This window comes from Phalacrocorax aristotelis, chromosome 1, assembly GCF_949628215.1.
Source record: "Phalacrocorax aristotelis chromosome 1, bGulAri2.1, whole genome shotgun sequence".
NCBI classification, from domain to species: Eukaryota; Metazoa; Chordata; class Aves; order Suliformes; family Phalacrocoracidae; genus Phalacrocorax; species Phalacrocorax aristotelis.
The window spans coordinates 212,671,176-212,693,830 of NC_134276.1; the positions used below are offsets into that span (position 1 = coordinate 212,671,176).

General features: G+C 39.8%; 1 protein-coding gene across 3 annotated transcripts in view; it reads right to left on the reverse strand.

Moving 5' to 3' along the window:
- Positions 1-22,299, reverse strand: part of CELF2 (CUGBP Elav-like family member 2) — a 370,728-nt gene extending 348,429 nt beyond the window's left edge. For all 3 annotated transcript variants that reach the window (XM_075081629.1, XM_075081628.1, XM_075081634.1), the window contains exon 1: positions 22,085-22,299. In XM_075081629.1, coding sequence (XP_074937730.1) covers positions 22,085-22,137 — 53 coding nt within the window. In that variant the 5' untranslated portion in view covers positions 22,138-22,299. The remainder of the gene's footprint in view (positions 1-22,084) is intronic.
- Between the last annotated feature and the right edge of the window lie 356 nt (positions 22,300-22,655).

The following is a 22,655-nucleotide window of genomic DNA, read 5'->3' on the forward strand; positions in this document are numbered from 1 at the left end:
TTTTCCCTGCCATTTACCAACCTTCATTATTTGTAGGACAGTAGCTTCCCAAATACCCAGTTCTTTTATTAACAGTGAACAACACGAGAGTGGTTCCTTTTAGACAGAGAAGGTCACTTTTGCCCATTTGGGTAAACTTGCAGAAACATGACTGCAAAGTTTTCCCCCAAATATAGCATCCTAGTCTTTTCTTTTGATTCATTCTTCAAGCCCAGGTAGTATGTGTGTCTCTAAAACCGGACAAGCCAGCTGTGGGCTTGGTATCAATTAATACATTCAGCTTGTTTTTTCACCGGGTGGTAAATTCCTCAATTTCTCCACATATCACATTTCTCCATAAGAAACTGAAACAAAAGGAAAAATTTAAAAAAAAAAAAAAAAAAAACCACGAACAAAAAATCTGTGGGTTTAGCATACTCAAGCTGTAACAGCCAAAAATGTAAAACAACAGTAAGTCATTTACTATCTTCTCCCTCTGAGCATGGTAAAAGACCTTTTCACTGTACCACCCAAATGACAGGAAATGTAAAACTAAATTAAAGCTACTTTTTTCCCTTCCTCCCACTGGATAAACACGTTTTCAGAAAACTAGGTGAGGTCGAGTAATCTTTAAAATCTAGTAGTAGTCCTATGGATAGCAATTAATCTGTAGATAGGTGAAACAAACAAAAACAAAATAAAACCCAAATTCACTGTCTTTCAGTGCACAGGCAAAAATTGTTCTTCTGTACCATGGATCTTGTTATTATATACAATCATCTTATATATGATTCTCTCCATATAATCATATAATAAGTTATTATACAGAATCATCACTTCATGACTAAAACAGAAGTTTTGGAACTAGAAAGCCCACCTGACAGAAGCACTGCATTTTGCACAGCAGCTCCACGTTATTCACCCTTGTGGGTGAAGGGAGCCTGGGACTGAGCACATTAAAGAAACAACAGCAGGTAGGAATATGCTTGGGATGCCAACATCTACAGCCCTAAAATGGGAACCAGATCTGACTGCGCTGAATGCCACATAAAACACATCGCAGGAGAGTCTCCATCCTTTGAAATTTCAATGGAAAAGCAGCAAAAACCTGGAAGGAAGACAGCCAGAAAAAAAGGTGAAGACAGTACCTACGTGACACATACCAGCAGTGGCTAAGCCATGACTAGATGGAGTAAAGGCAGCTGGGGTTTTTAATAATCTATATTTATTAGATCATACATTGCATATATACTGTCTCTTGGGACGGAGAGGTGAGAGATGTAATAATGCCTGTGATGATTAAGAAAAAATCCAGCTTGACATTCAGAGCCCAGACTGAACATGCAGAGCTCACAGTTAAAATGAGAACCTGGTGTTCCCTTACATACTGCAATAGCACACTAAGAAGTTTGAGTCATACTACTTCATAGCTTCAAAAGCCTCAAGTAACAATTTTCCAGACACTATTACTGTAGCGTCACAAAAATTTTACTGCATGTGCAAACTACAAGGTGTTCCTGCAGGGCAACTCATCATAAAACATGGAAGCAAGATATTTAATTTGACCATCCTTTAAGAGGTGACTTCTTCACGTCCTGAAGCACAAAAAGCCTAATTAAACCTGTAGGTTTGGTGGTCCCTTTATTAAACAGAAATGTATCCCCACTATGAATGCCAAATGCAAATCTGAAAGCAAAACTACGTTTCCTATGGGATCCCTTCCCAGCACAAGGAAAAGTTGTACAGAGAAAGAAAATCCACAATTTTGTTAATTTTCTGTTACTGTTTTCCTTCCTGTACTGTAGATATTAACTAGAGCCAACCCCAGGCACTAGACTTAAAAATGGATTGAATTTAAGCCTATCCCTCTTGAAAAAAACCCAAAACTTCTCAGCCTGTTTTCAGAACATTAACAAAATAGATGAAGAGATCAAATAAAAAGGGCTTTTCACCTGAAATGTACTTAATGGGGTGATTTTATATAGAAAGGAAATTAGTTTTTCTTGCAAGGATTTAATCCAACATTACAATGCACAATATATAGCAGGAAACTGAGTCTTGAGATATCTGATACACCTACAGAAATTCCCCCCAACCCCAAGGCCTGGCTGGGATAGTATGACCGTGTGCTGCAATGTACTGACACAGCCAAAAAGCTCAGGATATTTACTTTAAAATGCTCATAATTGGCTATAAAGTTCATCTTTAAAAGATGCCACCAAAAAGCCGCAAAAATAACAACACAGCTTGGTATTACTTTAATTTTGATTTAACAATGTGCAGCTTGGCACAAAACCTTATTCTGTTTTCACTTCAGTAGTGCAGAACTTGTCATCAGATCCCTTTCTAATCTTACTTCAATAAAATATGCTTGACATCAAGATCCATATACATTGCTTTCAATACTGCCTATAAACACGTCTCTCTGCTTTGCTTTAAATGGAACCTCAGGGTACAAAGCAATACAACACAAAAATAATTGTGCCATTTTATGGTTGTGAAAGCCGTGTAACTTTAAAAGCACAGCTCAACAAATTGGAATGATAAAAACATCTTTATTACATACAATTTTAAGATATATATATATTTTAAATTCATGTCCTCATGATGAAAGAGCTAATGAAGAGATGAAAGGAAAACAGAGGTTATTCTCAGAGAATTAAAATGCTCAGCACGGCCCAGAGACAGCAATAATACAAAAATGTACGTCTAGGGACTTAGTAAATTCACCTAAACAGGCTGGCATCTGCATGAATGGAAACACAATTGCTTTTAATATCAAGCCGTCAGCCTGTTGTGTTTCATAACGACAAAGGAAATTCAAACAAAACGAGAGAGTTTCTTTGTAATTGCAGGGGAAACACAGGCAAACGCTGCCTCCATTTTATTCGGTGCAAAATTGCTGGAGTTTGCACTGCAGAGGAGTCTTTTCCATTCTAAAGACGTTCAAATATTAATTTAAAAATTAATTAATAGTAAAAACACCCCAAAACTCCACAACCTAAGCTAGACCTTTGAACTAATTGCCAGTTAGAGGCATTTGTTCTACACACTGCCCACGGTCGGAAGCTTAAAGTCACCAATCCTTTTTGCCCAAGTACCTTTTTTTCAACTGTTGTGTTACTAGAGGTACAACCAAAGCCCACAGACCTGGAGGAGAGGGCTTAGCTGGAGAGCAGCAGCTAGAAGAGGACGGGTAACTTTGTGTGGAGAGAAGCCTGCTGCAGTAAACAAGACCCAGATTCCCATTTTCATTTTTGACAGAGGATTTCCACGTCACCTCGCGCAAGGCACCCAATTACGCTCATGCATATCATGGTAACAACTATTCTCTTTCTCTTTTGCCTCCTCCAGCCATGCACTCTCACAGAAAAGCACGAGCATGGACGTATGCTGCCAAGCACAACGAATCCCGTTATCCACCTCCAACCCCCAGCGTCATGTTTTCAGTCAGCAACTCACATCTGTGTGTGCACTCAGGGCCAGTCAGGACAACTGCTGAAATATGTGCTAGATAAACGTCTTCCCGGGTTTTTCTTGTTTAATTCTGGTGGGTTGTTTTTTGATTTTTGGGTTGTTTTTTTTTAATTTATTTTTTACTATTTTAGTGGAATGAAGAAAAATAAAAAAGAAAAATAAAAACCAAAACCAACCAACCAACAAAAAAAACCCGAAAGAGCAAACCATCCTTGTGAAAATTTCAGTCGCAGTGTCCAGTCACTGGTCTCAGTTCTGGACTCTGGACTCCACCTATTAGGCAGATAATGGCAGTCCTCCCTGTGTCTCCTGTGGCTGATATGGCCATATCCCAGCCCAGCACCATGGAGTGCTGTGGGATCCTGGGCGCGTCTCAGTGCTCTGCTGGTACCCACCACACTCCTTTCAAGTGGGATGCTTTCCCTCGTCCACTTGCCCCAGTGTATGAATGAGCATCTTACATAGATAGTCAATTCCACTATAAAGGATAACTAAGAAACTTTTTTAAATAAAAGAATCAGAAACTCAAAAAATCATAAATTTGCTGCAAGATGATATTTTGTCCCTCCCTGCCTTGGGCTAAGCTTTCCTTAGACATAACCAACCTCCAGAGTCTTATCATCTTTCCTTTTCACACCCACTCAAGTCCAACAGATATAATTCTGTGCAAGTTGTCTGTGATTTTTAAGATAGGCAAGTGTCTGACTATGCAATCATCCTTTGAAGCACAACTGAGCTGCATTTGCATCCAGTGTCCCCCAGAGCTCTCATAAGTTGGTGGAACAACCCACCCTGCATCCTCACAGATCCTGCCCCATTTATCAATAATTTGTAGCCAGTTACACAGAAGATCCCTGCTTTTCTTATCCCACTTGGGACAAAACTGTTCAAGAACCATTGATCAAATGTAGACGCGATAAAAGAAGTGACTCTGCCTCTTTTACCACAATCCTCTGTACTGTTTAAATTGAAATAACTCAGATTTTCCATCTTACTTTTTTTTTTTTTCCAAGAGAAAGCAGCAAGAGAATCATTGTTTTGGCCTCAAGGCATTCATCAAGCCCTCTCATTTCTTTCTTGAGTTCAGCAGAGTAGCCACTTTATCTGGTGTGTGATTGGATAGATTTTTTTTTTTCCCCAGGAAGATACTTCATTTTAGTGTATATGGAAGGTATATTGCACATAGAAACCAGGGGAATAGAGTAGCAAGGCACTAAATCTATCTGCTAAAGAACATTTATTCAAAGACAACCACAAGGCTCAATCTAATTGACAATTTCTGCTTGGGGCCCATGATTAAAATAGGAAGGCTGCTGCAGGTGAGAACAGGAAAGAACTAGCACCGCCATTGGCAAGAGCTTGCACAATAGCTGTCATGACCAGCAGTTATCACCAATTTGCTTTTAGCACCTAGTATTAATCAAGATGTGATGAAAAAAGGCTTCAACTGAACAGCAGGACATAGCCCAGGGGAGGAAGGGGTTAGGGAGACCGTGCATAGGGCTTTTGTTACAAGAGTCCTCTGGAATGTGCGTTGGATATCCCAAATTTGCATGCGTAAATTGTTGGGTTTTACAACACATTTTAGGCACATTAACCCACACATTGTCTCTGTTACTGTTTTGTATAACCTTATCAATTCAATGAGATTTTTCACAGAGATTTTCTTCTCTGTCATCTCTGTACAAATGAGAAACAGTATGCAGAAGAGTCTATTTCTGTTTCTGAAGAGTTCTCTATCAATTAACCCCGACAGATGATAACTATACTGTGCATTTGGTGTGACTCGCTGAGTGAAGCATTTTGTGAACCCAGCAGTTGAGACAGCAAATTTATTTTTTTTTTCCAGGCAGCAATCAGTGGAGAGGAGCTGTGGTACAACCACCACGTTAATACAGGAAACTTCAAACGCTGCCTGCCAGCACCAATTTCATACGCTAGTGGAAAAAATCCTTGTGTGCAGCATGTTGTTTCTCACACATGCATCTCTGAGTGGTGTCCCTTGGTGTAAATGCTGGCGGCCCCCCCAGCTTAATAATGCTTCTACCTGGACATCATCCCTGTCAAACTCCTTTTACAGGTAAATAACTGCAGCACAGACACTAAAGATTCACACAGACCTTTAGTCTTTCCTGAGTTGTCTGCCTCATTTAGATCCGAAAGTATCCAACTACTTGAAAACGGATAACAGCAAATATATTTACATATTTTTTTAATCAGTAAAGAACTGAGCCTTGACACACTGCCTAAGTATTTGCCAGGGTTTCTGGCAGGTTTCGAAGCTACACTGAACTTAGTGGAGCCACTGTCTGTCTGGGTACCTCTCTAAAAATCACTGTAAAATCACAAACAAAACAAAGCAAACAAAAAAAACCAAAACCCATGTAAACTAAATTGTTCTTGTATTTGTGCCTTCATTTGACAGAAAGAAATTGCAGTCAGGCATTTGGCCAGCAATTACACGAGTACAAATCTGTAAGACAGATACTTGCATTAAAAAAAAAAAAAAAAGGCTATGCTTGTGGTTACAGAGTATCTTCACTTGAGCTAATTTAAAAGGTCTTTCTTGATAGACAGACATACTTATGTATTTTAAAATCAAACCTAGTCTTAGCTGGCTCAGAGCTAATGTGGGTCTGCTTTTAATGGCAGCATTGGTTTGGGGGTTGGGAGTTTCAATCACCACTGGAATTTAACTACAGATGATCCAAACTCAGCTCTAAGTGTAGGTATCTGAAGCTATAACAATTTGTGACTGTCCTTTTTATAAGATAGTTTGAGAGCTCCCTGTGTATGAATAAAGACCAAATGGTCCTGCTCAGTGCCTAAGCGGTGCCTACCAGGTTGGTTTTTGTCCCCTGCTTGGGCTATTACAGCTACTCTATATCCTAGCCACCCTAAAGGATGAGATTTAGAGGAGTGACACCTGGATTCTGCTCAGATTTATGGTTTAACATTAATTTCAATTAATGTTTGGAGAAGAAAATGGACTGAGGGTGATGAGGAGATGGGGGCAGGAGAAGGGACTTCCCCTATAAATTTCCGAACCTTCAGCGATGAAGGCTATAAGGAAGCCCTGCCGGAGGGAAGGCACCTATGCTAGGAGAAGTTTCCTTTATTCTAGCCTCAAGATATAGACCAGTGTTTTACACCTACTTTTTCATATAGTTTATAATTTCCTTCACTTTTAATAAGAGTTCACTTTTTAGGAAGCACAGATATCCTATTTATGCAAATTTTTCCTTAAAATGGGTTAGCTGCAAAATGTATACACAATTTGTATCAAAAGACTTTTAATCAAAGCACGGAAAGTTTATCTCTGTATTCACTAACAGACTTAACTATCTTCATTCATATACATTTTTGAAAGGAAACCAATTATGTTACTGACTTACTCCCTTCTCTGAGGAACATCTTCCCACAGCTAACAACCCTTGATAGATTATCTGAGGAAAAAGAGAGGGGGTTAGTTTATACCCAAGAGTACCAAAGAAAGCTAGAAGGTGATTTAGAGTGAGGTTTGAGAGTTCAAAGCAAAATATGTTATTTAATACCATATAAAATCATTTATATTCAAAGACCTAATTAGGAATGTGTGTAATAAATCCTACCTACTCTTCACAGAGTACCATTTAATTCAAAATGTTTCGAGCTTATTTGTGCTTTTCGGAAGTGGACTGGCATTGAAATGGCAACCACAAACTCCTCTGGAATAGACACACAATTACATTGCTGCTTACAGTCCTGCAACCTACTATAAATACCATTTATTGAATTACTGTAATTCCACATCACCTCTGAGCCTGTATATCACGTGCATGTATGCATGTGTATGCACATGTATGTATGCGTAACATGTTTAAATGTAGGAGCCAGAATTTGTTTTGTGCTTTGAAAAGTGCTACATACCACCACCTAAGGAGCGCCCTTATATATGCAAGCTTGAATATCCGTTAATGTTTCAGCAGACTATTCATGGTGGTGCAAGTTGTTATTTAGGAACCAAGGACAAGACATTCAGTTTTACCTTACTTGATCACCTCACATACTACATCCACAAGGACTCAACATCCCCACTCTGGGAAGGTCGGGTAGGACGTTATGTTGGTCCGTGCTGTGCCACTACTTGCAGTTACCCATTTGGGTGCCGCTGGCCAAGGTCTCCAGGCATCCCTCAACATTCATCTCTGCCTATTTTCCTTATCTCTAGGACTTGCTTTACTTCCCAAATCTTTCCTCCAGGTGTGATCCTCATCATCTTTTTTCTAAGCCTTCTTTCTTTTCCTCCTCTCCAGGACCACTTCTTTCTAGGAACATATCTTTTCAGCCTTCTCTTCTTTCTGGGCCCCAGACTTCCCATTTGCCAATCAAAATAGTCTATGTGCAGGACAAGTAATCAGCCTGCTAAGTGATGCATCAGCGTAATCCCTATTAGTTGGAAGACTTAGCATGTGCCGCTTTTTGTTTAATCCAGGTGTTCACAAAATCTACAACCAGCCTGTACCAACTGCTGAGAGGAAGCAGCAGGCTTTTATGCTTGACAGGTCAAGAGTTCAAATCTGGACATTCACCCCCCCAACATCCCAATTATCTCCCTCGTGTTGTTTTTTTTTGTTTGGTTTTTTTTTTGGCTGAAACTGTCATCAAACATGTATTAACTCATCTCCTGTAAGTGCTTCACTGCAAAGTCACATGGTTTGAAGCAGAAAAATGATAAAAATCTGTCTTGTATGTGAATATGACACTTGTTTACTGATTACATGTATGTTGATAAGATTGTTGTTCTCTGCTATTTTTATTAAGAGATGTAAGACAGGCATTAATCTACTGATTTATGAGTATCAGTGCTATGCATTAACTTCCTTCTGCTGGATAACCTGTTGAGCTGCTGCTACATTTCATAAGAATCCTCACAAGACACCAAGCATAACTCATAAGCTGGATACATCTCTCCCCCTCAAAATACCAAACACATTTAATCATGCCCACAAATATTAGCTTTAGCCTTATGTAAGCCTCAAATGAGCACACAAATCTTACTATCACTATCTGAAGTCTGAAACACTGGCAAGATTCCCAAGTAGGCCACTGTGAGTTTGGAGAACACCAGCAAAGCAGTAAAACTCAGCCTGCCCCAAACAAGCAAACGTGTTCCTTTGCCAAACAAAAGTTCACAGCAAAGTTGAGCACAGTATTAGAAACAATAGAGATTCACAGAGAAGAAATGGCAGGAGAGGTTCAAAACCTGATGAAAGCACAGGTCCCCAAACTGGGGGTCTGTTTCTGTTTTGATATCCCAGTACGGACCTCAAACATCAACACCCTTTGAAGTCAAGAACAGTTAAAGGTGGCTCGTACCTTGAAGGAGATGTCTTAACAAGAACTGGCTTAAAAATTTCCCAACCAATGTCTTAATTTTAGACTGTGCAGATCAGAAAAAAAATAAGCCCCAGTGCTCGGGCTAATCCCAGGATGCAGGCAAAAGGCCAGACTCCTTAGGAGCTCAAATTCCAAAAAAATGAGAGCACAAAGGATTTTTGAAGCACCAGCCATCACTTTTCCTGTCTCAGCAAGTGCCAGTGAGCAAGAAGATCATTTGAAAACTTGGCTATAGACCTCTCATTTTCAATTTGTTTCTTTTGAACAAATAGTTCAGCCTAACAATCTCCAGGACAAACACAGCTAAACAAAAATATTCCCACCCAGCACTTACTGATTATTAAGCCTCTGGTTTGGTCTAGAGTCTTCGTCAACAAGTAAAAACACAAGTACATTGTCTTCATACGTGATCTGGGGATATGCTGCTAGGTTTGAGTAGTCCTGCTACGGAGTCTTAAAAATAACAGGTCTTTACAACAGCAAGCCATAACATGACAAGATGAAAGAACTAGAGTTAAACTACTATAATTACTTAAAATCTTTTCCTGAAGCACACTGTCAGAAACCTTCTCAAGCTGGTGTCTTCTGTGGATGTTGGGCAGGAGTTTTACTTAGTTTCTATAGTATGCATTTAAAAGGACCATAAAAATTTGGCCCAGAAACAGGACTGATGCTTCCATTTGGAGTCAAGAAACATCTATATCAGAAGTGGTCCAGACTGAGGGGGAAATATCACAACTAAAGCAGAGTGAACATTTGGTGGGAAGTTCGTGCAGAATTTAGAAAAGTAGTTTCTGTTACCTTGTGAGATCAGAAATCTTTGTGCGGTTCCTGTTTTAAAAAAGTCATGGACTGACAACCACAAAAGAAATGTCGGTCTCAAATCATGTCCTAAGGTTCAATAATCTTAGTGTAGAGATAAAGAAAACCCCACTATGTGATTTTAGATATTTAAAAAAATAAACTAGCAAATTTGTGCATTTTTACCTTCTGACTGAACAAAAGGTTACTGACCTTAAAAGTCTTTGTATACATGTGAGCTTCGGTGCCTTTTCCCTGTGTGTTTACAGACTAGAAATCCCCATTCACATAATAATTTTTCCCAGAGTGAAGGAAATTTCTAAATATGATAACTGGCAGCACTGCATTAATTATCTTTACTCCTAAAGACTCCCCGACACTAGGATGATGGGCAACGGCATATTGCCCTATGATACAAATATCAAACATGTAACAAAGGACCTTAGGTTATTACTCCTGTTCCCCCCCCATTGGAAACACTGCACAGAAATTCAAAGTTCATGGTTTATATTGTTGCTCTCTCAAACCAGAAAAATCAGTCATTGAAGACTTGAGGGAAATAGAAAAAAGGAAATTTTTCCCAACCTTACCAACATGTTTGTGTAAAGGTTTGGTTCTGTTTGAGGGCAAGAGTTGTACTTTTTCTACAGGTGGGAAAGAGGGCATGTTCAAAATCAGCAAAGAACGAACGTAAAACTGCAAAGTAGCAGGAGCTTATTGGGGTAATTAAGTTAAGGATCATTCCTGCAGATTGATTCATTTCACCGAGAGCTTAAGAACCACTCCAAGGTTCAGCTCAGATTTTGATGCTCATGTAACCAAACCCCTCAAATCTGACATTTACAGACCTGAGTTGACTATTGCTGATTTCAAAATGAAGTGATCACAGTGCCTTCCCACCCTCTTTAGGAAGCAGATGTGTAAGTATGGCCACATACAAATGTTAGCTTAATCCCTCCCACCTTTTTTGAACTTCTTGCCCAGCTTCTGAGATGCTTGGCAAGGCGGTGGTAACCTCAAAAATACTAAATTGTTTTAAGCCTCCTGAAAATAGGCTGTCAAAAAAAGACAGATAGCCTCTCAGGTACACTGCTTAAGGACACTTATAATCCTCACAAAATCAACAAACAAAATCCACACAAAAAACCCCTCTTCCCCCCCAAAAAACCCCAACCAAACCCCACCCCAAAACAATAATAATAAAGAGAAAAAAAGGAAAAAAGGAAAAAAGGAAAAAAGGAAAAAAGGAAAAAAGGAAAAAAGGAAAAGGGAAAAGGGAAAAGGGAAAAGGGAAAAGGGAAAAAAGGAAAAAAGGAAAAAAGGAAAAAAGGAAAAAAGGAAAAAAGGAAAAAAGGAAAAAAGGAAAAAAGGAAAAAAGGAAAAAAGGAAAAAAGGAAAAAAGGAAAAAAGGAAAAAAGGAAAAAAGGAAAAAAGGAAAAAAGGAAAAAACTAACACAACACCCCCCCCAACAATAACACTGAAGCCACAATATCAAAAAACCCAAACCAGGACCCACCCCTCCCCAAGTCTGAATCTGCATCTGATTCAGCACAGGAGGATACAACCAAGACAACCCCCAAACAAAGAACACAGATTTCAAAAGTTCCAGCTCTTCCAGAATAAATTTTTCATCCTTAACATAGAAAGAAAATGTAGAGGAAAAATAACTTCCAATCCCAAATGAATAAAACTTTTCTAACAACAAAAAAACCCCAAAAAACCCCAAAACAAATCCCGAACAAAAAACAAACAAAACCACAAAAAGCAACAAAACCAAACCAACCAAACTTGGTTGAAAATACAGGTCCTTCCACCCAAAAGTAGAATTAAATGAAAATCAAAACTGGTCCAAGTTATATCAAGGCTTGCAATGCACAAAATATAATTCGCCATCTATGTATTTTCAGGTGCAACTTCAGAAACTTTGAATTACAACATACAAAAGATCTTATGATCTTGAAATCTTCAGGACCCTGTCTTTTCTGGCCAGTCTAATCTAATCCTTTACCTCAGGGATATGTCTGAATTTACTTTGATCACCATTGCATCAAGCTCCCAGGAATTAAATGAGAATTTTGTTACATTAAAACAAAGTTGTTTATAATCAACCATGCACAAGCTGTTGGTATGGCTAGCTGCCACACAAATCAAGGTTAAAGCAGGCCAGGCTTACAGCCGAAATATAACTAATATGACATTATTCTTTCAGACATTTGGTTGGGCTGACAAATTTGTAACTCTGTAATTTACACAATGTGCCCATGACATGTGGCAGTGCAGCTATTGTGTACGGAGATTTTTATCATGGGAAGGAGGGGGAGGAAGCCTACATTCTCCTAATACAAATCTTTCCCATAACAATTTTGGAATGCATGCTGGCTTGCTAAAGTAAACAATTTACCTATCTGAGATTATATGAAGTTCAAATGGTGATGGATAATTATTTTAATGCAATGCAAAATTACCCTGTGGAACTCATCGGTCCAGAAAGTGGTTAAGACACCATATATAATGCTGTTAAATAAAAATGTATGCTGTAGTAAGACAAGGCTTGAAAGACTTGTTCTGTCTTTTGACTCATGCATTGCATCAATAAAGTAGATGCCGTTAGAATTCAGTATTAGGAAAGAAAATTCAATTAGTAGGTTTTTAACACTCTTGTATAACACAGGAATTGTCTCATGGGATCAGACAGGAGGTATTTTTATATGACCTTCCATCCCCAAGAGGTAAAAAAGCCTACATGGATAGGGATATATTGCCAAATAAGGAAAGATGCTTCTCAGCCTCACATAGTAGTTGGCCAAAGCATGAGGACTTATATCCTTCCCCATCCATTTTAATCCTATCTAATTGTAGATGTTCTCATCATCCATAAAAATATTTTTTTTTTTCCCCAATTCTAAGCGTTTGGCCTCTATTGTATCTACTGGCACAGTATCCTGCAAGCTAATTGTTATGTGGGTTATTGGTTTCAAATCTCTCACAAGATTATTTTTTCCCCTTTGTGTTATGACAAAATTCAAACAACACAACCTAAATCACAATTTCTGAGAAGTGCTTGTTATTCTGTACAACTCTTTGCGTCTGTAATTAAACACTCCTCATAAGGAAGTCCTTCTAGGTCTGAAATTATTAGCTAATTATTGCTGGAACCCCTCGGTTAAAGCACATTTTTTATCATCTTCCTGAAGGAATTCAAAATTGGCTGCTACTACTGAGAAGATACAAAGATACCATATATAGGTAACTGCTCTGTTCCAGATCATCACATCTTAAGAAACCGTCATACATACTGATTAAACAGCTTCCTCCCTGCAAAGCTGGGTTTATTCAGGAGTGCCACACTAAGCTTCCAGTGCTGAAGAAAGAAAAAACACCCAACCCTTTTCTGTTGAACTAGTTCTGCTTTCCCATCCCAGTTTTGCCATGTAGATTCGTGCAAACTTCCCGTGTGGTCTGACTGCTGTCGTGTATAGGAACAAGTGCGGGGGGTGGCGGGTGGGAAATGCAGAACTCACTCTTTCCTCCAAATTGTCATGTTTTGTGATGTTGCAACCTGGAGCCCAACCCTGTTTCATGTTCAAATCACAAGCTCACTGTATACATGGCTCATTTTCATCAACAGATGTTTTCCTCCCTGTTGTTATAGACTTAGACTATTTTTTCATAATACCGGTTTAAATTTAATCCATAACCTGAATTGCCAATACACGAGGTACAATCAACCCTGTAATAACTTGCAGAGAGTTTAACAGGAACACAAGGCAATGATTAGTACAATCAGATTAATACAGGCACACAGTACATTCACACTAGGTTTCTATATGTTACAGGACATTTTGTTTTTTAGGTGTTTTAATTTTCCTAAACAGTGACTATGAGGTTTTTCTGGAAATAACTGAATTCTTTTCCTAGGACTTTTCTGCTATGATGCCTGCCCAGTAAACATCTGTAACTGTGGCAAAAATAATTCTGGCAAAGGTATCTTCTTCTCTGCAGTTAAATAGGATAAGGTTATCCCTCCTGGAATTGGACCTGCAGCTTCATCCATGTTCATTCTTCTTGTTGCCTTTACTCAGCCACACCGACATGAACAACATGAATTTTCTTTGCAGTGGGTCAAAGTCTTTGTGCTACGTTTTCACACTAAGGACTATGGGGACACCCACCAGCCTCCACAGTATCAGCTACTGGCAGGACTGAAATTCTTCCCCAAGATCTCACCGGAGCAGAAAGGTTGTCCCGATGAAGTGCCAAGTTAGCAAACGTGCCCAAGAGCTCTACTGACAGGGCACGTAAAAATAAGGATCAAATACATAACATGGATCGCGGACCCAGTACTCCTTGAAGGAAGTCGCATGGAAAGCCACACAAACCTCCCAGGGACTAGAAACCACCTCTGATTAATATACAGTAACCCCTTGCTTGCTTAAAGCAAAGACCAATTACAGCCTGAGAGAGTGAGAAGTGAAATTCATGCTACAAATGCTTGAAGGTGAACTTAGTTACTATTAACAGAATTGGGTAGTCTCAGTTTAAAATCTGCCAGTGCCTCCTAGTTCAGGAGGAGTGTAATGGGAAAAGCAACGCTGGGGTGACACCTGTCACTGGAGCCTCCCAAAATTTCTACGTTTAGAAAACCTTCAGTTTTAAGTCTCAGTTGGAAAAAACAAACAAACAACTACAAAGAAAACAGAGTCTGGTAAACAAGGGTGCCCATTAATATCAGCTTAGGACCCATTCAAGAACAAGCATCCTACAATGAATTGTCAGAACAAACTCTGTACGGAAGGGATGCACAGACTTTCCCAGATGAGGAATTAAAAACTAAGGGACCACTTCCACTCCTTCTGCTTGTGATGAAACATGGGGAAATGCACCCAATCGAGGTAAACAACATCTGAGAAAGTTATATAGAAATGCAATTCATGTGAGGCAGGTTTTGTTTGGTTTATTTCTTATATTAAGCAAAATTAGAGTATAATCAGTATAAACGTTCAGCTGTTCATACAAAAGAGGTTGGACGGTAACATCTAGGTTACGCTATGAATTTTTTAGTGCCACAGAGCATTTTTCAGGAGTATTAGAGCTCCTGAAGTCTGAACAGCTGCCTTGGGAGTTGGTGATACCCTCCAGACAACACCCTTAGGGAACAGTTAGAGCTTTTTCCTTACAGATAAGAAATTCAGCTCCTGCTCAGGTCAGGCAAAAGAAAATCCTCTGGCTCTTGATGTAAAGGCCCAGCAAGAGAGAATGCAAACCCTCCTGTTTCCACCTTCCTTTGCTCCACACTTGATGCTGCACCTTAAGATTACCAGGGGTGCAGTAGATCCTTAACGAATCTCTTTTGAACAAAACACAGCCTGTTGCATAGGCAGTGCTGTAATAATGACTGCTGGAATAATAACTACTAGAAGAGTTTCATCGCTCTAATTACACCCCGTCAAGGGAACAGTGGGGTACACTACCGACGGCTGGGAAAATGCCATGTGGCACAGGTATTGCTGAATGAAAGTGATGACACACGGGTGAGTAAAGTTGCATGTCGTCTGGGGAGAGGACTAGAAAAATGGAGAGCAAGAAATGAGCCTATGAAAAAAATTATTCACATGTGCAGCTATGAGACATGAAATGAGCACCTATGCAGAAGAGGAACTGCGTACCAAAGGGGAGACTAGGCTTGGAGGGAGTCTTAATAAAGCAGAACTGTAACTGAGCTTACAAATTTTTATTAAGTGTTACTGAACAGAATCATCACATACACACACACACACACAAAAACAACCAACAACAAAAACCCTAAACAAACCCCAAAGGGGAAAACCAAGAAACCCGAACTCCCAGCTAAGTAATTTGCCGTTAGGCAAAGCTCAGCCAGATCATTCAGCTCTGAGTTCCAGGCTTCAACCAGCTTCAGCTTAACAACTTCTTGGAAAAAAATCTTGTGTGTGAGGAATTTGAACAACTCATCTGCGGAGGTGCCTTGCAAAGGCAGAAATACTGAAGAAAAGGTTTTAGGAAATGAGCAAGGAATTACTTGTTCTCAAAAGAGTTAACTGAATTATTTTTATGAGGGCAGGTGATGAAAAGCCCAGCCCAAGGCTGAGCCCTCACTGCTGTGGGCTCTTATGGACAGAGCTGTACATCTCTACAGCCATGAAAAGTTTATAGCCAAAGTAGATAAGACAGGTATTAACAACTCCATTTTACTGGTGGGAACTGAGGCACACAGAGATTAAGTAACTCATCCAAACTGACACAGAAATCCTGGGAAAAGCTTAAAATTATAACCTTATCTCTCAAGGCACAATGTAACGCTGCCACTGCCCGGTTACCTTTCCTTTCTAGAGGCAATTTCCTCCTTATTTCAGTTCCACTGAGCGCAGAACTAGACAAAGCTTAAAATTTGCAATGGGTTAGTTATGAAAGAGCAGCAGAGTTTGGCAGAAGTACATTAAGGCTCTCATTGATTTAAGAGATGAAGATGATTAAATGGTAGATGAGAGTCAGTATGATTAAGTAACACATGTAGGAAAGGATCATCCTGTTTTTACCTGCATCCTGCAAGATGTGCATCCAGGTAACTGGGCATCACTGATCACCCGTCAGGAATAAAATTTTGGGGTATAATAGATGCAGACACAGCACAGCCTCCCCCTCCCTTCAAAACCTGAACTCAATGTCTCAAGCCCTTTGCAGGGAAACCACTCCAAACAGCTAACATGTATCCCAAAACATGGACACAACACAAATTTACACGTAAAAAGAGCCCTTCCAGTGCACTGCTTTGTTAGCATACATACAGTACATACATACATACAGTACAGCAACCAGTGTGCCAGACTAGTGAGTTTCTTTGCTGCAAGACACTGTGGGCTCAGGTTAAAACTGCAAAGCCAATCAGATAAATTCATGGAGGAAACATTCGTCAAGAAAAAGACATCACTGCTGGCATAGGAAGTCCCTGAACTGCAAATCACTGGTGGCTTGGAGAGTATTACTACACACTTATCGTCTTAGATTCTTGCTCAGCATCTGTGTTGCTGGCGCAGTAATTTTATATTATGTATCAGGGGTTAGGGCAATTTAAACAATTAGGCGAAGGAACATAGCAGCGATGGTAAGTAAACCTCTTTGTGAGAGCATTCATTTGAATTGGATGGTTAAATCCCCTATAAAGCACCTGGAAGATTTAACAACTTATGTCCAAATGAACAAGATGTAATAAGCTTGTATACAGGCTTGATATGAAAAGTGGATTGTTTTTAGTAAAACAGTGGAGAATAACCTCTTATTGAAAAGAGTGATATTGAATTTTAATCAGGGGAAAATAAAGATGCAAGAATAAATCTGCAGAGGCTTAGAGAAGGACTAGATGACTTTCTCAGCCATCAACAATGGATGCAGGAGTGTATTACATGCTAATCTGCTATTTTTTGTTATCTTTACTTTTTCAATCACCCCATATATCTTGACTTTTTAGGGAAAAAAAGAAAACACAACCAAACCAAGAAAAACTGTCCGTATGTCCTCCAAAGTGCAGAGGAAGCACAGATGTAACAGGTGAAAAAAATGATTAAAACCTCATGCCTCAATACAGCTGGCCCTAATTTTTCATCCCAGTTTTACTCACTTGAATGACTGTGGAGTTACACATTCAAACTGAAAGCAGAAGAATCCAGACTAAGTTTTGCTGCTCATCTTTTACATATCAGAGCTTAGTAACAACCATCATCCCCCTGGTGATACTCATCTCTGTCATGACTTGGGATTTATGTGACCCTCACTGCCATCCCTTTCCTTGCCATCTCTGACATGATCTGTGTTTTTGGAGGGGTTAACTGGGAAACCATTTCTCAGATGCGTTTTTAGCTATTACAAGATACACACACCCTCTTTTCATGTATATTTATTTTTTTAAGCAAACATATTGTGGCAATTATGGAGGAATTTGTGTTCTCCACTGACATCTGATATTCCATTATCTGTATTTCATGGTGGCGATGGAGTCCAGCATTATGTCCCTGGGCCAAACTTTCAGGGCTTGTTTTCTTCTGTTTTTGAGTAGTGGGTGGAGACAACATTGTTCAGGTCCTCAGAGGAAAGAACATGTGAAATAATATTTTTTTTACCCCCTTCTCTGAATGGTAGTTCTGTGTTGGGGGTCCATGCACTTAACTGGTCTGTTCAGATACTGAATACAATGCTGGATGCCTTATCTTAAGCTTTGCTAAAATGGGAAGGCAAAAGCCAGAACAGGAATAAGACTCACATCACTATGGTCTCTTGGTTTATTTTTCTGTGCCAACACCGAAATTGAGCCGTTATGGGTTCACAGGCAGTCACAGGAGTGGGGTGTGGGGGTAGGGCTATTTGCCCAAACCAGCTCATAATACAAACACCAACAAGGCTGAAATTGTTCCTCCTGGACTGTCTTGCCAAGCATGAAAACCTACTTTTTCCTGAAAAACCAAACCATTTACAGGCTGTTTGGAGAGTGTGCATTGTGGGAAAATGCATTTTGGAGAGAACATCTGAATTGGTACATCCGCCTGACACATGACATGTTCCAAACAAGATGTTCCCAACTCCACTAGCCAAGTTGTATGGGCCAGTTCAATAGGACTTGTGAAATTCAGGTCATCCCTATGCAGAGCAGTACAGCAAGATTCATGATTTGCTACTTCACAGGCTGTAAAATGACTGCTAATCTGAGTGAAAACTCCTACTCTTTGCTTGGATTTCACCTTGAGGTTATGAAGCCAAGTTAAAAACAACTTTTTTTTTTCCTTGAATAAGCCATAGAAAGGTCACATACTTCTTCAGACAGGAATGCAAAGGGGTACAAGGTCTTCCCTGTATAGGTAACTCATGTGATTTATAGTGCTGCATTTAGCCTTGTTGGAGCCAAATTAAGGGATAAAAGCAACAGAAGAGATGTGGCCTTGAGGGATATTTTTTTCCTCCTTTTTGTGCCTCTTTTGCCAGGCTACTGCTCTGCTTTTGCTGTTGTAGGTGCCCAGAGCACAGGTTCTGGCTTCAGAAACAGCGACCAAAGCTGTCCCTGTTACGTATGAGGAACAAAACCATGCCCCAAAAGTACAGGGAAAGTTTTGGGCAGGGATTAAAGACATCTCTGAAGTCACAGCAGCTGATCTCAGTCTCATCTTTGCACTAGCAGGGCTAGATCCCAACTCCCATATAATTCTGGAGATACATAAATGGGATTTCTATGCTGGTGGAGGGCTGGGCGAGCACACATCGTTTGCTGGTAAGGCTCTGAAGGATTTTTAAAAAGCCTGACGTTTTGCCAATCTCTCCTGGCTCTAAGGAGTACAACAGATACTTATTCTAGTCTCACTATGAAAAGTGAGAAGGCATCTATAAAGGAAGATCAGGCAGCAGTGTGTTAATGTCAAAGCATAGAGGTTTTGCTGAGAGCTTATCTGAAAAGAGACAACAGGAGGGGAAAAACAACAACCAAAACAAAGCCAGGAGCTCTCACAGATTTACTTTCCAATAACTTTAATACTCACATCACTATCAAGAAATCCAGTGAAAGACTATATTTTCAGAAGTGGGCTTTGTTCTGCACATTAAACTGTGTTTAGAGCCCCTGAGTCCCTCCCCCCTTGCTGTAATGTGAAGCCAGTCAGTGCTGAGTATTGCAACTCTTGCTGTCCTACCCCAGACAGACACAACGAAAGAGAGAGGCTTGATATAATACTATATATACACACCATATTGCCCTTAATTTATTTTAATACCTCTGCTAGCTCTCCCAGCCATGCTGGGCGAACAACATCCCCTGCCATCCTCCCAACACCACCTCTCCCACCCATTAGGCTTCAGCACCAGCCACAGCCTTGTCTGTTGTTATATTGTACTTTTTCTTTCATAAATCATCTTTATTCAGAGGACAAAGGATGTGCTTCCACGGGATTTGGGGAGGAGGGCAGAGAAGCCAGACCTCAGCTGAGATGGGGGTAACCAGCACCAAGGCAGCCCATATTCTCTGAGCCCCTGGGAATTTTTAAGCCCCAGTGCAATTATTTGACACACACCCCTGCCCCCATGAGATCTGCATCCTTCAGTCTTTTCCCAGCTGAGCAGGTCTCAAACTGTGAGTCACAAAAGTTACAGCGGGTGCGCAAGGAAAACAAAATTGAGAATTTGCTACCATAGGACACTACTCTCGAGCTGATCATGGCACTTCCTACAGCGTTTCATTTGGGTCTTAAAGAAATGCTTTGCGCCACCTAAGAGAAACGCACAGAAACACTCCTTTATTTCTTATAAATATTAGCTACAGGCTCCCTTGGTACATGGAAGGGAGACACTAATAGTGGTAAGCTCAGAGGCATCAAACAGGCTGGAAATTGGCCTGCAGAAGAGGAACTAAAATTTATAAGAAAAGGTAGAATTGGCATTAAAATTTAATAAGTAACAAGTCAGATGAGCTGCATGTTGACATCTGTTTTTTTTTTTTTTTTTACTATTATTGATCATTGCACTTATATTACATACTGTCTTTTCCCACCTCTTAACCCTCTGCATCCTGCAGTTGTTCTGCACAATGTCACGTCTTTACGGACTTGCTGCTGTAATCATACGCGCTAACTACACAAAGAAATGTCTGGTAAAATTGACTTAACTACATCATTGACCTACTCTGTGTCCATACAGATGTAATCCCCAGGTTCACACACGAAGTTGGGAAACTTCAGTCATGTTGTAGGGAACAAGTGCCAGGGAGATATTTCTTCTACAGTCATGTAAACACACCATTTTTCTAAAAAAAAAACAGGATTCTTTGAAAGGACAAAGTCTCTTCTGCTTAAATCTTCTTGACTTTCAAGTCCGCTGTGTCATCCCTCAACTCAGCAAAACCCAGGTATCCCCTGACTTGACTAGCAGAGGGATCAGAAGTAGTCTCACAGAGCTAGATAAACCTTTAAAATAATTCCTAGGATAGCTTTTCTGGAGAACACACACTGTAAGACAACACATATGGAGCTCTGTAAAAGCACTTTTCTGGCATTCATTGGTGATGATTCACAGAAGTCACGTCACCCTGGCTCTGGTCTGTAGCGTGACATCCGCCCCAGATGCCAATCACAGCCCTGCACTCCACCATCCGCACACCACTACATGTGAGCTAACATTCACACTGAAGATTTGGAAGTCAAATAGAAACTTATCATTCTGTGCTGACAGTCCTATATGACTTTAAACAAAAAATAAACTAAACTTGCAGTAAGACCACTATGCCAAGTCTCATACCACAGACAAGGATAAAGGATCTTAGTTCACATGCCTGCACACAGGCTTAGAAGACAGTCAGAGAAATTTAAACTTCTGAATAAAGAAGGTTTGATGCTCTGCAAATATGAGGAAAAAACCCAAGTCATGTAAGTTGACTTTTGAGGGGTTGGTTTTCCTCTTTCAGCTCAGGACACATTAAGTTTTTTAAAACACTGTAGCAAGAATTTCAAGTATACTTTAAAATATTATAATTATTTTATATATAATAATAATACCACAATTCACGAACCCCTCAAAATTCCGTCAATTTGCTCTCTTAAAAAAAAAAAAATACTGCATTAAGTGCAGCTCCATGTTTTGCTTAAGAGCTGAAGGAAATAAACTTTATATTTCACCATCTACGTTCCCAGATGGTTCCAATGCTTTAGTGAAGTTTCTGCAAACCATCTGCAAACTTTCTACATGTCCGGATTCTCATCAGGCAAACCCAGGCACTTACAGCAGCATTAAACATGGACATTTCACGCTAGAAGCTTTAGTATCTGCAGCAGGCATTAACAGTGATGGTTTTTTTCCCCTTATCCTTCCTTTCAGCAGTTCAAGTTACCATATTTCACTATTCAAAATAAAAATAGCAGTGCTGAAGGTAAAAATCAGTAGTAACTTTTGAGTAACAAACACATGCCATATAGGGACAAACAAACTGTGGAAGTTTCAGCAACAAAATAAACCAAGCACATTTGTCCCCCTTCCTTCCCCCAGGACTATTTTCTCCTCTTGATCAACTTTCATGCTGTTTTTTTGCTCCTCTGAAGTTTCCCACCCATTCCCCTGCAGAGCACAGTGAGGAAAGCAGAGAGTTAATGCTGCAGTTTCAACTGGTGGGAGCCTTTACTATTAACTTGAATTTATAGAGCAATCTCTACTTAAAAAAAAGAAGAAAAAAAGAAAAAAAATTCCTTACTGCACTGTAACACTGAGAAGTATATTTAAAAAACCTCCCTCGGGTGTCTCTAAACATCTGCTTAAAGGTTTGCTGTATCTTAAAAGGGCTCTAATTACTAGAAACTCCTCTCTTACTTAAGCCCAGGGCTCACATTTCGATTATAACTCAAGCTCCAGTTAATTTAGGGCTAAACCAAAAATGCCTGTACCGAACAGAAGAAAACATAGGCCTACCTTAAAACTTTCCAGCTTTTCAGAGGATCCAAGTCAGAGATTATAGACACCATTGCAGTAATAACAACAGTAAAATATATATAACAAAAAAAACCCACGGCAGGGAAGCCTAACCACAAAAGCAGCAAGTACTCTACTCAGTGTGGAAATGACAACAAACCCAGCACAGCTCTTCCTCCTTCTCAAGCTGATAAGCACTTGTCCCAGCTTCTCTCCACCCCCAAAATCAATCTTGTGCTATATTGCTTCACAGTCCCAGTTTCATTTCTTCACCACTACCTTTTAAAGCCCTTGTAATCTGCTCCAACTGATCAAATTTGACCTTTTTGTAGCCCACTTTATTCCAAGCACAGCCCTCAGTTAAATCTCTCTTTATTAACACCGTCCTTCTTGGCTTTCTCTTGGAACAAACACAGCTCAGGCTTGAAGCCTCCAGTCTTTGCCAGCAATCATTTACAGATTACTGCAAGCTGCACTCTTCTCCTTTTGGGTATTTTCTTCTACCTCTGAGGTTTGCTTTTATATTATTTTCTGAAGGTTGTTGGGGGTCTCCCTTTCCCTATTCTGTGCA